Here is a 17,658-nt window from a genome sequence, read left to right as displayed (position 1 = left end):
GGAGCTTATTTTAGGCAGTGTCTTCATGCTGAGTCAGATAAATTGAAGCTACCTTTTTACGCAACGATATCCTGCAAACAAGTGAAAGATCAAAACAAAACCTTTATGAACCTGTCATTAGTTTATTGACAAATTTCAAACGTTAATTCCCCTTTAAGATAATGTTTAAGTGTTTTTTTATTATGGTACCATCAAACGAGTTTTCTTTCGCACCAACCTATCCAACTTTCAACTATCTTGCCCAAAGGCATTGGTCAGAAAATTCAGAAACTGAATTATTTCAATTTGATTATTTTAGGAACCTTCTGGAAGACTTTCAAGACTGATCGATCCACATAAAGGGTTCATCAGGAGATGTCATTCTGAGTATGTGTAATACACGTTCAATTTTCTGTTATAGGGATTATCAAATGATTTTTGATATTTGGCTTTAAATCTCTAAAAATAAGTCTTTACACAGTCTTTACGTTGAATTTCTATTTGTTTTAAAGTAGAAATTTGAAAATTCAAAGTCGAATATCTCAACTTGAAAATAATTGGGTCAAAAATTTGGAGGTGTTTATTAGGACCATAAAAGGTAACGCTAAGCCAAATATAAAAAATCATCTGATAATCCCTTTAAAAACTTGTTTCTCTTAAGCCTTTCCTTGCCGATTATACCAAGTGAAAGCTATCCCCGAAATTTGAAAATTAGTTTGGCGTCAGGAGGGCATCCAAACGTCTAAAGTTCTCCCGCGTCACCTGTTTTATCATGAGAATTTTCATATTACAGACATCAACATTTTCCGTTTCTCGCTTTCCTGTACCCGAATACACCTTTTCGACTGTAGCCGCCAATTGTCGCGCGGGCATTACCACCCTAAAACCGTCTCAGTCTTTTTTTCGCGCCTAAAGACAATAGAAAAAAGTGTAAAAAAAGGATTGGATCGAGTTTAGGGTTGTAAATTAAATATCAAAGTGGCATGCGCTTGACCGCGCGACTACGGTCGAAAAGGTGTATTTAAAAAATTAGTCTGTAACTTCTTTAACAGAATGAGATTTCTTAGCTTCGTAAAATTACAGTTTCATTAAGCGCTTTTTAATCTTTATTATTTTCTTCAATCACTTCATAGATCAATGTCACTAGTTGAATACACAGACATAGTGAGTGATACATTGGAAGACTTAGCAGATCACTTCGATCATCTGGCTGACGAAGGCTTCTTTGATGAAGGCTATGATTGCATATTAGCTGTAAGTTCAAATTGATTGTGGTGTTACGGGGTCCTTTAGACCGAAATAATCCCATAGCATTGATTGGGTTTTCCCAGAAAGAAAAACCGTATACCCCCTGTTGAGGAGGTCCATCCCTCTGTGGCTGGAAACGCTGTAACCCCCTGGAATTCCAGGCAATTTCAGGTTTATTAATAATTGACCTCCTCAACAAGGGGTATACGATTTTTTCCTGGAAAAGCCTGTTGTCCTTGAGCCCCCACCATGGCTGTACAAGTGAGAAAATATTTGAACTTTGAGGGGATGAAAGTGCTATAAAAAGGACTCCGCCTAAACTCGTATAGAATTCATTTCAAACTATGTCATATTTATACGTCAGTATAAAATATGTAACTTCCAGAAGCAAACGGGTCTGACAGAGAAAAAATCATTAAGTTAGCCCCCTATAAGTGGTTTCGCGAATGGGTTGGTGAGAGACTTTCCGTTTAAAGGCTTTTTTTAATAAGAATATCTTCTATAAGAATATCAGGGTGAAAATTGGCCAAATCGTAAGAATACCCTAAAATACCCTAAAATACCCTATAGGGTGAGTTTCACAGAATTTGATAAGAATACAGTCATTTTGTACTTGGTTAACAGAAAAAACTGCTCCTTTTGTTAGAGATAAATTCACTCAATTGTCCAAAACTCTCAAATTGATCATTTCTCATGTTTCTAAAAAAAGTCAAGTCTAAAAAGAATACGTTAAGCATATTTCACCCTCAATTTTGGCAATTTCTTAAGAATATTTGACCCTTATCCAAAATAGTACAAAAAAAGCGTTTATCTGTCCATCCGTATCGATAGTTGTCAACTACATCTCCTCATCAACGTTTTTATTGTATTTCAGGATGGTGTAATGACTGTCAATCTTGGACGTAAGTGTCTGCATGTTCGATCTTTGAAATTAATAACAACTTCATAATATGCAAAGGTTTATTTTATCCCCCTATATACCCATCTCCCCTTCTGTAATGAAACCTTACCCCCCCCTTTTTTTGCAGAAAATTTAAACTTACTCTATGCGCTACTAAAGTTATCAAAGAGTACAAAATGTATACAGTCAAGAGTCAACAATTTCACAATATGAAAATATAACTAGCGTTTTTTAATAACATGATACACACTTTTGTGTTTTGATGGTATTTTTTGATGGCATATTTTTACTTGAAAATAGACTGTGACCATTTGTATTTGATTAAGTTGATCAAAATTTCTAACTCCCCTATCTTATCAGACCCTTATCAGACATTCCCATCTTCCCTAGTTTTTAGGCAAATCTTGGTCTTCCCCCCTACAAAGGCCCCCAAAAATTGGCATCCCCCTATTAAAAAAAGGGGGGGGTGCAATCTAAACGTTCTTAGGTACTAGTTCCCCGACTAGAGGTACGGGAATATTTTCTCTACTGATCTTCGCCAAACTTTATTTTTTTAATGTTTATTATGCCCTTCCAGTCCAGATGAGATGGATATTTTATAAGATACTTTAATAATTGATAATTTGAAGTAATGAAAATGAGGCGTTATTTAGAAAAAGTAACACAATTATTTTATTACTGGTTAACGACCAACCAAATCAAATAAGAGCTTGTAAAACTCCATCTCGTCCCTTCAAATTACAGTTAGTCTTAAAGCTCCGTGTGTTCTCTCTCGCCAAGGTTAGGCATTCATTGCAAAAAGGATATTTCCATCTAAGAGGTGAGCTGTTAATTGATTTCATTTTTTCTTCCATCGTCATTTTTTTCAGAGCATGGTATTTATGTAATCAACAAACAAACTCCAAACAGACAGATCTGGTTATCGTCACCAGTCAGGTATGATTGTATTTTCTTTATCTTTATGACTATTGTTTACGTGGTTTTGATTGGTCTATCAATGGTTTTAATTTAAAATATCAGCTGTATAGGCTGATATCGTGTTGTGTTACAGCTCTAGCCTGTAAAGTTCTGGATCGATGTATTTGAGATATAGTGATATAAAGACAGTACTGTTTGTACGTATGGACGGCAATTCGTCGTTTACCTATCACTATCCACAAACTAATACCCCCATGATTCATCCAATACCTACTTCTCCTCAATGCACTCATATAGTTTTCCGTCACGTTTAATCTTATAATCTGTCTTAACCATCCAGTTGGGCTGAAACTTAACTTCGTCGATGTCTTTAAAGCACACTTTTGATGCATAGGCATTGTCTAGGATATGTCTCTCATATGAAAAAGATTTTCATTCTTCCTTCAGTGTCACAATCAATGCACGGTGCAATTTATTGCTTCTCGATCTTGTCTGTTTTCTCCATAACATCAGCTATCGATCTGGTTCTAATCGAAAAACAATCATTTTTTAATTGACTTTATTTTCATATTTTAGTAAGGTGATGAAAATCTTATGCTCACAAAATATCTACCCAGTAAAAGTTATTCCCTGCCCATGCATACCCCTTAAAATTCCTTTCATCTCGTAAATACATACATGCATAATGTCTTTCAACGCACAACTAACCATTCAATTTCCCTCAAATAATCTGAGTTAGATATAAACTATCGACCTAACCACGGCCTAGCTACGTGCCAACAATAAATGAACCACTGCAAATGCTAGTCAAAGCTCTGCCACCTGTCTTAAATCACGGTAATGGCGAAAAAATTGCACTGTCTAAGAACAAAAAACACCTTCTCGAGTTTAACTTTCGAAAATTTCTAAATCAGGGCTACGGTATCACTGAAAAATTGAACAAAGCACAAAGCACGAAAATAAATTTTTATTCTTGATAAACCAAGGCTTTTTTGAACGGATTATTTTTAGTGGGCCGAAACGATATGATTTCATGGACAATACCTGGATATATAGTCATGAAGCTGAACGCACTCTTCATGATTTATTGACCAATGAACTGTCAGATGTCCTTGGACGGGATGTCGATTTTAGCCAATTAAATCACGGCTCACGTAACACGTGACAATTTTAGTGAAATTTGATTGGATAAATTTTGATATACTGCAAAAAAGGAGTGATTTGATTGGATGGAGAAAGTGATATAATAGTACGTCATATCACGTTTTTGGTGAATTTCCTGACATTAAAAATTAAAAGAACATTTCAAGTTCAAAGCAAAGGAGATAATTAATTTTTGAATATTATTTTGCTCTTGAAATTTGTAATCAAGCGATGTAATTTATATCAAACTATTTTTCTTTACATATTATGCTTTTAGTTTTTTTGGACCTACCCCGGTGGAGGTCCTATAAATTAACCTTTGTCCGTTCGTCCGTTCGTTCGTTAGTTATTAGCTTTCCTCATGATTGGCTCTTTAGTTTTTTCTGATTTTTTGCACAAAGATGCATAACTATAAACCCTCGAATGTGACGGAGCCCGATTTTCAAAAACAAATTTTTTTGGGCAAATTTGGGCTAAAAAACGGATTTTTCGCATGAAAGTAGGGTACCATCGTAGGTAAAAATTGGCTTAAGCAGATTTTTGAAAAAAAAATTTGTTGGCTCAAAAAACGCATGTTTATCTATAAGAATCACTATTAATAAGCATACATCAATGTTCTTAGTCAAATAACTCAATTTTTTTTATGAGATATATGTTTTTTTTGCTCAGGAGGGCTTACTTTTAAAGAATATGTGTGTTTCGACATGAAATTTTGGTTGCTTGGCGTGTTTTTATAGAAAAAACTGGCCAAATTCGATATTTTTTTATAAGCACATTATCAATTACTTAGGTATTAGCTTTTCTCGAGATTGGCTTTTTCATTCTTTACGATTTTTTGCACAAAGATGCATAACTATAAACCCTCGAATGTCACGGAGCCCGATTTTTGGGAAATAATTTTTGGGCAAATTTGGGCCAAAAAACGGCTAAAAAATGTGTTTTTTGGACTTTGTGGAAAATTGGGTCATTAATTTTTTCTGATTTTTTGCAGGAAAGTAAGGTACCATCATAGGTAAAAGATGGTTCAAACAGATTTTTGCAAAAAAATTTTGTTGACTCAAAAAACGCATCTATAAGAATCACTATTAATAAGCATACATCAATGTTCTTAAAATTACTGAATTTTTTGATGAGATATGTTTTTGATGAGATATGTTTTTTTGCTCTCGAACTCTTGAATATGAAAGAATATTTCAAGAGCATGAAATTTTGGTTTCTAAACGTGTTTTTTTTATAAGAAACAAACAACTAATTTTAATAGATCGTCACTATTTGTGTTCTGAATGATTTTTTAATGGTCACGCTCACGTAGATATCAATTATATATGTGTTAAATGCATAAACAGGTAGGTCCATAAAAGTATCACTTGTTTTTTAAAAATGAAATAGAGTTTTAAAGTTGCCTAATACTTATTTGTCTCACGATTATTAGTTACCCCCGATATGTAACGAAAAAAACGTCGCCTACCTCTGTTAATTAGACTTTGCTTCGCTCGAGACTCATTTCGGCAAGAAAGATAACACAAGTGAAGAAATTAATCAAAATGGAAATTAAAAAGTTTTCTTTTACAAACTTGCACATTTTGCCGATAGCTAATTTTCATTACAACAATTTTTTTTACTGATGATGGTATTCTGTTGAGACCGAAATGAACCAGAAGCAGCTTCTGTTATTAAATCTTTTACTCGAGATGTTTGGAAGGATTGATTTATTTCATTTAATTAAAAAGTTTTTGGCTTAAAAATGACGAAAAACCTAGGCTCAGTTATTGGTTCTTGAAAGAAAATATTCAGGGAGCCGAATATGTCAGTCAAGTCTTTTTTGTTGTTTTTCGTTTCCCCGGTGGTTTCTTTTGCTGCTAACAGAACAGATTTTATATTTAAAAAAAAACCAGCGACTAAAGTTTCGTTCTGACAATATTTTCAGTCAAATATTTAATCAAGTTTCAAACGAAAAATATCGGTCAGCTCTTCTCTAAAAAGTTGGACGAATTTTCATTTTTCTTTATGTGGTGGGTCAAGCCGACAAAAATGAAAAAAAATCTTCAGTTTTGTTTTTATATCTCCAAGATTTCTGGATTTCAAGTTTCCATCTTGCGTGCTAGAACATTATAACTATACGGTAATGCGATAATGCAGGTTGTTGGGTTATGTGAAATATGCTTTTTACAGTTGCCAAAATTGTATTTAGAATTAGACTTGTATCGTTTATAATCCGTCTAATATGGTGATATGGGTGATACGGTAACTGTTACGGGTACACGGTTGTTTTTTTTATAAGCAAGTGTCTGTCACTACATCAGGCTCGCATTATGCTTAGCATTCTATTGTTCTCAAACAATAGAGCCATTGTTTAGGTACCAAAAACTGAGCCTGCATATGCTTATGAACGTTATGCTTATAAAAGAAAAACATGTACACGGTTGTTTGACGAGAACATCCAAAATTTTTGAAGCCTGTGGATGTTTTATGCCTAAAAATGTTCTTAACATGTTCTTATCATTTTTGTCCATTTTCCTAAGAAGTCGGTTGTTTTAGAGTCTGCAAAGCCTTAAAATGTTATATAGTTTGTCCTTATAAAAAACGTGTATATCAGAAATTCTTTACATACCTTTTAAAAGTAAGGGTGGAAGAACTAAAAAATTCAGTCTTTTACCCCCTAGAAATTTTAGAATCAATTTTTACCTCCTGGAAAAATGAAAAAATACGCCGTTATAGCCCCTGGAAATTCTTCTCCGATTACCCCCTAGAGTCCTACTTTTGGCTGAACTTTGCTTGTTGATGATTTTTTATGACGCTGAGCCCAAAAAAAAATGTTAAAAATCCAAATAACAATAAAATTACTTGGAGTTGAAAGATATAATCAAAAATGAGAAACAAACACAATTAACAGATTTGCAATCCCTTATTCTCAAATAAAAACATTGCTTCATACTGTTTTTACCTTGCAAAAACAACTTAAATCTGGCAGACTGTTTTACAGTCCGCCTAAGCAAAAGCATATTACCATATACTACCGGTCCACTTAATCGCGCCATCTAGTCTATAAAAAAAGCTTTAAGTGGACCCCGGGCTAATTACTCCCTGAAAATGAGGTATGTTGGAGAGAAAATGACGGAAATATGCTTCAAGTCAATCCACTTAGTAAGTTTTCGTAGATGAGAAATTCCTTTCATCCTTTATCAGTTCAAAATTACTTTTAGGAGAAACTTAAAAACAATTAGGTATGTAGCAATGATTTGATGTTTTTTTTTCATTAATATTCATAATTGGCTGAAAGTTACGGAAGCCGAGAAGGGACATCCAAACTTTCTTTTTTTGTCAACTTTTCTTCTTTTTTTTTGCGGACTTTGTTCTTTTTTTCAAAAAACCCCTTGGCTTAAAAATGGTATGGTTTGATATGTTTTAGTGTCTAGATCTCGAGATAATTCATATTTAAGGCAGGTGATTTTTTCTTTTTTTTTTCTAAACTTTGCACACATATGCTATATAATATTTTCAGCCGAAGAGCCAAATGTAAATTTTGGAGATTGAAATATACCATTAGAAAAATCATTCTCACAGCTGGCAGCTGGATAGCCCTTTTTTTGGATTTATTTTAGCGAATCACGATTTCAAAAAATTTCGCGTGGATAAATTTTAACGAATACTCGTATTACATTATTGATTGAATTCGTTTTCTAGCATTTCTTTGCACTGAAACCCCTCCTATTGATAAAAATGTATCAAGGGAACATAACCAGAAATTTCGCGCGGATAAATTTTAGCGATCTGGCGATTCAGCGTGTTTTAGCGAGATTTATTTTACCGAAAATAGGGAAAACTCGCTAAAACGCTAAAATTAGTCTCGCTTAAATTTCTACGATTAAAGTAAGTTCTATCAATTGACTAAAAATCGATTCGGTCGAAAACTGCTGGAGATTCGAAGGGCAATTTTTTTTGTCAATTCTACACTTAATGATGCATAATATCAAAAATTTGCCTTGATCTAAGGGGTGCCCTACGAAGTAACAAAATTCACTAGCTCAGCCGCTGGTCTAATAAGCTCAATTAAAAAATACCAGTCTCGAAAAAAACCCTTTTTTGAAAAAAAGAAAACAAGTCCGCAGAAAAAGAAAATAAGTCTGCAAAAAAAGAATTAAAAAGTCCGCAAAAAAGAAAAAAAGTTTTCAAAAAAAGAAAAAAGGTTGACAAAAAAAAGAAAAAACTTTTCAAATCAAAAAAAGAAAAAAAATCAGCAAAAAAAGAAAAAAAGTCGACAAAAAAAAGAACATTTTGATGTCCCTTCTCGGCTTCCGTAGAAAGCAAATAAATATGTAAATCTTTTTACTAACATTGTTACCCATGTCAACAATTTTAGCACAAAAAATCTCATTACTGTCAAAATGCAGAAATACGGGAAGGTACATATTTATCTCGAGTAACGCGAATACTGTTGATTTTAGCTTGAATTTTAAATGGATTTACAGCCGATAACATTAAGGCTTATCGCTGAAGGGGATGAAATTTTAGGCCATCCACATATTGATTATTTCAAAAGGTAAGCTCCGGGGCAGCGGGGCTATTTGTAATGTAGACAAAAGGTCATTGCAAAGGAACAAGATAATTTATTTTTGATTATGTATTGTACTAAAGTTCCTTTGGCTATACCTTTACCCATCGTTTCTAGCGGCCTTCTAACGCCCAATTGCGCCTTCCACGCTCCACTGGGCAGCAACTTAGCAATTGCTGTCCAGCCCTCCTAAACTTCAGTGTTGTTTCGGCAGCGATCGGCGGCGGACCTGCTCAGGACATAGGTTTGTAAGTATCCTTTTCGTATTTGTAGCACGATTGTAGAGCGCTGTCATTGTTAAATATTAGTTTTATTGTAACTGCATTGTCTCCCGTTCTTGTCTGCAATAGGATTAGGTTATACTCCCCTAGGTTCCTTTAGCCCGTCCCTTTCGTAGCCTGGACTCACTCACCCACTGCGTCTTATTCGTCTGCTAGGCCAGCACCCGGATAAGGCTCAAGTACACCAAGGATTTATTATACACTGGATATACAAGTAACAGATTTTTGCCAATTTCTCGTGTACTAGCTATGTCCGCAGTAATGATATTATTGTTCACTCTCCTTCCCTCATTAAATGATTTTTCGAAGCATTTTTATTGCATTTCTTATCGAAAATCACTCATCCAATTCCCAAAAAAGACTTAAAACTTTCCTGTGAGAGTCAGATTCTTCCACTTAATTGCTAATTATAAGTCGTTATGACGTTTCAAGCTGTGAGAAAGATGCAAAAGACGTGTTGTGTATAAGAAATTTAATGTTGACACCGAAATTTTCAAACTTCAACCTAAAAAAAACCACCTTGCCACCACGTGCCTCCAAAAGATTTTCATACCACAGTGGAGCCAAGACACTCAAGTCTAATGTATGTCAATTTCAGCTCTTCTGGGGACAGTCTTGGAAAGATATTTCCAATTGAAAATTTCGTGTCACTATAAACATTTTGTCTGAATTTCTTGTCTATTGATGTTTATCTCACATTAGATTTCACAAATGTATCCAGCTTGGAATGCTAGCCTTACTTTCAAACTTTTTTTTTCTGCAAATGTACAAAAAGAAAGAGCTAGATAACTTTTTAAAAACAAGACTGATAAACATTTTTAAAAATCTGACATCTTCGAGCCGCCATGACAGTTGTCCTTTGCGGACAAAGAGAACATCAATTGTTTTCTGAAACAATGAAAATACAATGATCGCTCTCCATCGTTTTATGAGTCGTTTATCCAGTGTATAATAAATCTTTGAGTACACCCTAAGACAGGGGAAGGATAAACTTAAATTTCGAGTGGCCATTTGCCAAATTGGTCGATTAGATCAGAAAGTCTGCGTTTTTGTGAAAGCTTATAAACCAATAAAAAGTCGTTGTTTACGCAGACTCTTAATTACCTAAGTAATTATAATCAATTACCTAAACATTGAGGTGACTGAAACGTATCCGTATACCTATACGTATGATCAATTGTATAGTAAAATATCTTTGTCTGTGATTTACAAAAATACCTAGTCCTTCATCAGATCATTTTAGAAGATTATGCACTCTATTTTATAGCCTAAATGTGAATTGCGAGAAAACTTCATTAAATCCAACATGATAGAATGTCACGAGAGTATTATAGTAACATGATTTTTAATAATCTGGTTTCCGCATTTAAAGCCATAGTTTATAATTGGTACTAGTTTCTTTTCACTCAAGTTTTCTGCATAATATGATATGGAAACTATGATTTTGTTTTCATATGGTTTTATAGTGCAATTGATATGCATGGGTTAGTCAAGTTTTCATCGGTTTTTAGTAGTAATATTTTGTTCCTAGCGCTGCAGTCTTACCTTAAAACACCCTCCTAACCGTTCAAAGTGCTTTGTTAAGCATTAGCAACATTCTGCGACTGCGAGTCTTGTTCTGTTTTAGAACATTTTAAGAACATTTTAAGGCTATGCTGGTTTAAGGGCTACTTAGACTACACAATATGTTGACAAACACTCACGTGTCACCGACCCGGTGGAGCCATTGCCTCATTGGAAAAATTGGTCAAAAAATCGTCCCCGGTGTAAAAATTGCCCTAAATTTCAACCCCACTGGGAAATTAATTTGAACCCTGACGTTCTTATACCTTAAAAAGGTTTTAGCTTTGATACCTGACAATCTGCAATAGCAGATAATAAGAAGCGCAGTTTTGAACCTAATCGTGATAAATCTTTTGGCGTCCTTTTTCCAATATTTAATTTTCAAAAACCATTCTTTGGGCACTCTCTTCACGACTCCAACGTCCTAACAGAAATGCTGGGATAATATTTACTTTTTAATCTGCGTAGGATGAATTGAGATGCCGTTAGCTAAACATACTATACAAACACCAGGTCATTTCATCATTAGTAAAGTACACTTTTTTATAAGAACCAGTAAAATTTTGCTCAGACTCGGCTGTTCTTATTTTTTTGTCACTCTGAGCCTCAAATTGTTCTCCACAATTTTTACTACATTGACCCCTAAATTGCTTGAAATTGAGTAATTTCAGGCTCAGCATTGTTCTTAAATTGTTCTTATATTTTGGAGATTTTGAGCCTTATTGTTCTTATAAAATTGTTCTTATAAAAAAAGAATATATTAATAGAGTTCCGCAATTCAAACTAAGGGTCCTGATGTCTTTATAATAACGGCTTGTCAGATATGGTTTGAATTTTCAGTATTTTCAGAAGGTCGCACAACGTTTGAAGTCAATTTTTTGACATTTTTTACACATTTTTTACACATTTTGTCACTAAATCAATTAGTTTAAGTGATGTATATAGTATTTTAAATGTTTTGTGACTCCTCAAATAAGCCCCACATCTTCAGTTACACGTTTTTTTATAAGAACAAACTATATAAGAACATAAGGCTTCGCTGGCCATAATGTCATGAACAAGTTAAGAACATTTAAAGGTGCTCTAGGTGCCTTAAGTTGTTCTTAACAATTTGGCCCTCGAAGCCAATATATGTTCTTATAAAAAAACGTGTTACTTTGACGCCAAACTGTAACCGACTAGATGCCATTATACTCCGCCACTTCAAGTTTTAAAATACATGAAGGGAACCGCCAAATTTTTTCTTTCTGCAAAAATCTCTTCCCTTAATAGTATGTCGCTGTTAGTGGTGCTGTATGTCTGATTTTGAAGAAGCTGCGCTTTGTCAATTCAAGTTAATTTAGTAAGAAACGGCGCCTTGTAATAATCAGTACGGAATAAACACTCAAAGATTGTTATGTCGTTGATGGGTCTTCATGCCGCTTGTGCTTCTTGTTTTATATCATATGCATATGCCACAACCTAACTAAAAACTTTATCATCAACTTTGTCATCTTAGGCTTTTTAGTCGAACAGAGTTGAAAACAAGGTGACAAGGAACATACCGGTTCAGGACCGTGAAAATCTGTATATCTCATATAATACCAGTGGTACTTAACAGGAGTAAGAAAGTGTTTGGTAAATCATTCACACTGCAGGATTTTTTGCTGTCATCCTTTACTCAAGTACATTATTACTACAGTATTGTTTCAATAATATTTATCTTGTCAAAAAACAGATACCACGGATATAATATATAAGTTTGAAGAGAGGCCGCTAACCAAATATTATTCGTTCAAGTGTTTTCAAGGCAGGATATATACTCATTGATTTTCATACCATCTTTGGAAATTTAGTTGTCAGTGATTCATCAACTTTATTTTTGATTCACTTTTTGTTTCAAGAGAAAGGAAATGGTGAACGTGATTTAAAATATACATGGTTATCGGAAAAGAAGGTACTTTAGTCACACTTTGAAGTCAAGGAAAAAGGAATCAGTCGCGGTATATTATAAACCTGTTCGTGAGAGTTAAAGACTCAACGTGCAGCTTTCATTAATTAGATATATGGTCAAATTTGAAGTCGGGAAAAAGGAACTAGTCACGGCATAGAGTTTAAAACTCTACGTACAGTTATCTGATTGGTTTTTAAACAGAACGGGACTGGAAAAACACTTCACAACAACCCTGGGTTGATTTTACTGTTTGTAACCTTATTTTGGAAACGACATTTTGTGTGTTTGCATCAAATTTACTTGGTTTGAACGAAAACTGGGAAAGTCGGAACGGAACGAGTTTCTTGTTTCATTTTTTGGTGAATTGTTTGCGGTTTCTGAAACTACCTTTATCTTATCTTACTTCAAAACACAACAATGAAGGTATTAAGGAAGTTTAGTAGAGGAAATTTAAAGATTGATGAAACTCTTTGTCCGCCCTCTACGCCCAAAATAGATGAAGGTGGAATGCAAACAACGCCTGAGACAGTTACTGTTTTACCTAAGAGTCGACGTAAATCAAGTACAGTTTTACAGCCACCGAATTTAGTAGCAAGTGTTTTAACGAAAACCCATCGGAAGTCAAGCACAACGGCTATGCATCGTGGTAGCGTTAGTATTCTCGTTATCGGCGACGAAGCTATCGGTAAAACGACTATGTGCCGAACATTCACGCAACAGGACATGAAAAGTAATGATTTTTGTGCTAGAGGCGTAAGTGGAGAAAGGCGTTTTAGCACGCCAATGATATTACCGCCAATCAACAATAACGTCGGATTATCACATTACGATATTCGTATTTCAGTCGTTTGCACCGAATGGTGTCGGAAAAATGTTCGGGCTTACCGAGATTTGCTGCTCTCGTCTGACGGTTTTATACTAGCCTACCGTAAATCAAAACGCGAGTCTTTCATCTCTTTGATTGAAGTCTCGTCTGATATCAAGCGTTCCCGGCCTCAAAATAACGCACCGGTCATTGTGGCAAGCTTGAAAAATGAAACGAACGAACCGTATAATTTGCGGAACGAAGATTTAGTCGTTCTTCAAGAAGAGAATTTTGAGATTGATTTGAGGAAATTGGAATGTACAGAACAAATGTTCCGTACTTTGGTTAATAAATGTATTCAAAGTAATTGTAAAACTTGATCAAATTTTTATTACGTTGACTTTTGAAAGAATTTTCATTTTCAAGTTGATATTGGATGTACAGTTTATATTTAGCTCTATTCGTGTAAAACTGATACACGTTTTTTTTTTAAGAAACTAGTTTTACCAAGCAGCTTCAATGTTTCTTAAGAAATCGGCCTGTTGAGCCTTAAATGTTTTTTGCATGTTTCTAAACTTTTTGACATAATCAGCCTCATGGAAGGCTGCATTGGAAGGTTCTTAAAAAAACCGAATTAAAAAATGTTAATTTCTTATTCTCAGCCTCAGCATGTTTCTTAGATGTTTCTTAGTTTTTAGGCATTCTGAGTCTCATGTTTCTTAAAAGTGTGTTTCTTAAAAAAAAACTGATAATGGGAGTAGATCGGGTCCACCAAGTTCTACGATTAGTGAATATTGCACTACATAAAGCTAAGCTATCTAATCTTTTCCGGAATTTTGCGAGCTCTGTCAGTAATTCTTGGATTCTATTTTTTACGGCATTTTTTTTCAAAAAGTGTATTATCTTTTTATTTAAATTTTTTTTTTAAATAAGAGTGATATCATTTGCTTGCTCATAAATTTTAATTTACAAGCTTTTCCCTTTGGATTGACACGGATGTGGAGCAAGATTGACCAGAAAGAGGAAAAGAAAACATTTTTTGCTTACAGTATGTGGCCCCCAAAACGGCGATCAAATTTGAAATTTCTCTCAAATCTAGAGGAAAAGAGATTTTACAAAAATTTTTGCTGCATGAAAACCTTTAACATCTCTACTTTATTTCCTGGAAGTTCTTTTTCAAAATTTTCAATTTCAACAATATTTTTCAATCGCTTAAAGATAGGTAGCTTTTTTCTAATGGCCCCCAAAACGGAGGTTTGAAATTTTAGCGATTTCTCGAGATATCTTTAAGATATGAATACAAAATTTTGACCATAGTTTTGAAATATGATTTAGAGGGTTTTGGGCATAAATTTATTGATAAAATTTTTACAGTATATCCCTGGTTGTCAAAATGCAGGTTTGGGGCCCCCAAAACGGAGGTGTAGTTAAAATCAAATTATTAAGCCCAGTGGTAATAGGGGGAAAAACTATGAACATATTTGTGTTTTCCCTTAAACTACGACCCGATGGATGTAAAATTTATGATTTTTATGAAATATTTCAAGATTTTCGATATTGCAAAGTCCAAACTGAAAATTTAGAAATTTTCAAAATGACAATTTTGATTAACAAGTCTCTTAATCAAGATTTTGAAAACAAATTCTTTTGAAAATAGTTCCATTTATGTATGGAATAAGCTGTGAAAATTTTAGAAAAAAAGCTTAACTGAAAACTGAAAAAATTTTAAGCTTTAAAGATATTTTTCTCCTATATTTTGCAAAAAAAATGACAGGAATTTCCGTTGTTTTTGCTGATTCAACGAAAATCTTATATATAATGTTAATTTTTTGTTATAAACTATTAACTCAAGGTGGTAGGAGTAGAATTCCAAGATTTTTTGCTTTTTCTCATATTTAGAATTTTCGGTTTTGTCAATGCTGATTCTAGGGCTCCAAAATACTGGTTGACCTTCAAGATGTGTGACCTATAAAGTCACAGATGTATTTGCATTTTCTGAACGGCATTAGGTGTAGCAAGTTTCCTATACCCCGTTTTCATAACTTATTTTCAATATCCAAGGAGCTAGAGTGAGTTATATGCAATTTTTATCTAATTTTGGTGCTAAAATATTTCCTTTAGACGCAAATATGTTATTTTGAATCTGTCTCAAACCAGCAAAAACATGCTCATTTTTAAGTATAACCATCATTCTTTCAAAATAAACAAAAATCATTTAATTCTGATAAATCTACAAGTCAGAATCTTCATTTCAATGAAAACCTCCGTTTTGGGGGCCGTCTCCGTTTCGGGGGCTGTCTCCGTTTTGGGGGCCATATACTGTATATCAGCATAATATATGACAATAGGAAGACACTGTCCCAATATGAAATATGTGTCTGATATGAAACGGGAACACTTATGTAAAAACAAAACCTTTAATTTAATTATATTTTTAATAGGACGAATAGCCATTGTGAAATATGGAAGAGTCTGAAAGACAGTTAAAGAAACAAAGTAAAAAAAAAAAAACAAGACTGAGGATGGTAGTGGCATCTGTTCCCCCATGTTAAGACAGGTCAACGACTACTTGGTTGGGTCAAATTCTTGATTTTTTACATCGATTAAGTTTTGATAGCTGGTCCATATTTATTAAGTTAAAACAAGTCAGCTGTAAATTTTTAATGGTTTTTTAAGTGTTATTTGTGAGAAAATCGATCCAGGAAGAATTTGATCTTGTCATTCCAACATGGATTTTTCATCCCGTTTCTTAGTGAGTTCCGCTCTGATGATTTTCGAAAAATAGAAGACTTTCAAGTATTTTGACGCAAATTCGATTTTTTTCGCTACTGCAGGAGCTTTGGAAGTCTAGACACGAGAGGGGTGCTCTTGGATGGGGGGGGGGGGGGGGGTTTCAGGGGGTACCCGATTCCGCAATTCCGCCAATTTTTTCTCCAATTTCCGTCAAACCGTCTTAAATTGAACCTAAATTCCGTCACGGAAAATTCCTTTGAAATTCAATATTTTTGTCCAAAATTCCGCAAATTTGGAATATCTTTTACCAATTCCGAAATTCCGCAATTTTTTTTGCTAAATTCCGTTTTTCCGCACTAAAATTGTCTAATTTTCCGTCTCCGTCCAGAGAACCCAATTTCCGTAATTCCGTCTAAATTTTCGCCAAATTCCGCCACTCCGTCCGAAAAAAGGGCCGATTCCGCTCCTCCGCCAAACGTGAACCCCCCCTTGGATATTTCAAAAGCATTTGATCGGGTATAGCATTATGGTTTAATTTTCAAACTTAAGTCCTATGGGGTGACAGAACCTTTGCTTTCCTTAATGCAAAACTTTCTTATTGGTAGGTATCAAAGAGTTGTGTTAAATGGGAAAACATCTGAGTGGAAGCTCAAGGCTCAATTCTAGGTCCTTTGTTCTTTTTGATTTATATCAATGATCTCCCAGTTAATCTTGGGTCCAAGCCTAAAATCTTTGCTGATGATACTTCATTATTTTTCTTACTCTTGGATCAACTTTTGAGTCTCGAGGCACTGAATAGAGATCTTTCAGGGATAAGTGAGTGGGCTCGTTAACGGAAGATGTCATTCAACCCTGACCTGACAAAATGATCTCTTTCAATAACAATGACATAAATGCCAGTGAGCACCAAAAACATCTTGGTTTATCCTGGATTCAAATCTTTCTTTTAATCGCCATCTTGATGAGAAGATCAAAAACGCCAATGAAGGTATTGGCCTCATTAACAGACTTTGCAAACATGTGCCTAGGAAATCTCTTTTAACTATTTATAAATCTTTCATTAGATCTCATTGGACTACGGTGATATCGTATACCGGGGGGGGATACTACCCTTGCCGACCAAGGGGGTGCTACGCTGAGGTTCGAAAAGTAGACCCGACGTGGGACTCGTTTTTTCAAAAAATGTGCCGAAATTTGCGAAAAAGGGACCTGAATGGGACTGAAATTACAAAATTTTCTCAAGTTTTCTACTTTTTCCCCAAATTTTCCCTAGGCACGTTGACTTTTGAAAGAATTTTCATTTTCAAGTTGATTTTGGATGTACAGTTTATATTTAGCTCTATTCGTGTAAAACTGATACACGTTTTTTTTTAAGAAACTAGTTTTACCAAGCAGCTTCAATGTTTCTTAAGAAATCGGCCTGTTGAGCCTTAAATGTTTTTTGCATGTTTCTAAACTTTTTGACATAATCAGCCTCATGGAAGGCTGCATTGGAAGGTTCTTAAAAAAACCGAATTAAAAAATGTTAATTTCTTATTCTCAGCCTCAGCATGTTTCTTAGATGTTTCTTAGTTTTTAGGCATTCTGAGCCTCATGTTTCTT

At 34.5% G+C, this 17,658-nt stretch overlaps 1 protein-coding gene across 2 annotated transcripts in view; it reads left to right on the top strand.

The window, feature by feature from the left end:
• The window catches only part of LOC136817941 (frataxin, mitochondrial-like), a 65,449-nt gene that overhangs the window by 26,725 nt on the left and 21,066 nt on the right, over positions 1-17,658 (top strand). The window contains exons 3-7 of one of the 2 annotated variants that reach the window (XM_067074286.1): positions 299-366; positions 1,113-1,233; positions 2,102-2,129; positions 2,998-3,064; positions 4,058-4,296. In XM_067074286.1, coding sequence (XP_066930387.1) covers positions 299-366; positions 1,113-1,233; positions 2,102-2,129; positions 2,998-3,064; positions 4,058-4,211 — 438 coding nt within the window. In that variant the 3' untranslated portion in view covers positions 4,212-4,296. Of the gene's footprint in view, positions 1-298; positions 367-1,112; positions 1,234-2,101; positions 2,130-2,997; positions 3,065-4,057; positions 4,297-17,658 lie in introns of those variants that run through there. The other variant, XM_067074287.1, reaches the window with a different exon arrangement.

Source organism: Clytia hemisphaerica, unplaced genomic scaffold, assembly GCF_902728285.1.
Source record: "Clytia hemisphaerica strain Z4C2 unplaced genomic scaffold, Clytia hemisphaerica genome assembly, whole genome shotgun sequence".
In the NCBI taxonomy this organism is placed as follows: Eukaryota; Metazoa; Cnidaria; class Hydrozoa; order Leptothecata; family Clytiidae; genus Clytia; species Clytia hemisphaerica.
The sequence above is the reverse complement of the archived record's forward strand: the minus strand, read 5'-3'. Positions and strand labels throughout refer to the sequence as shown.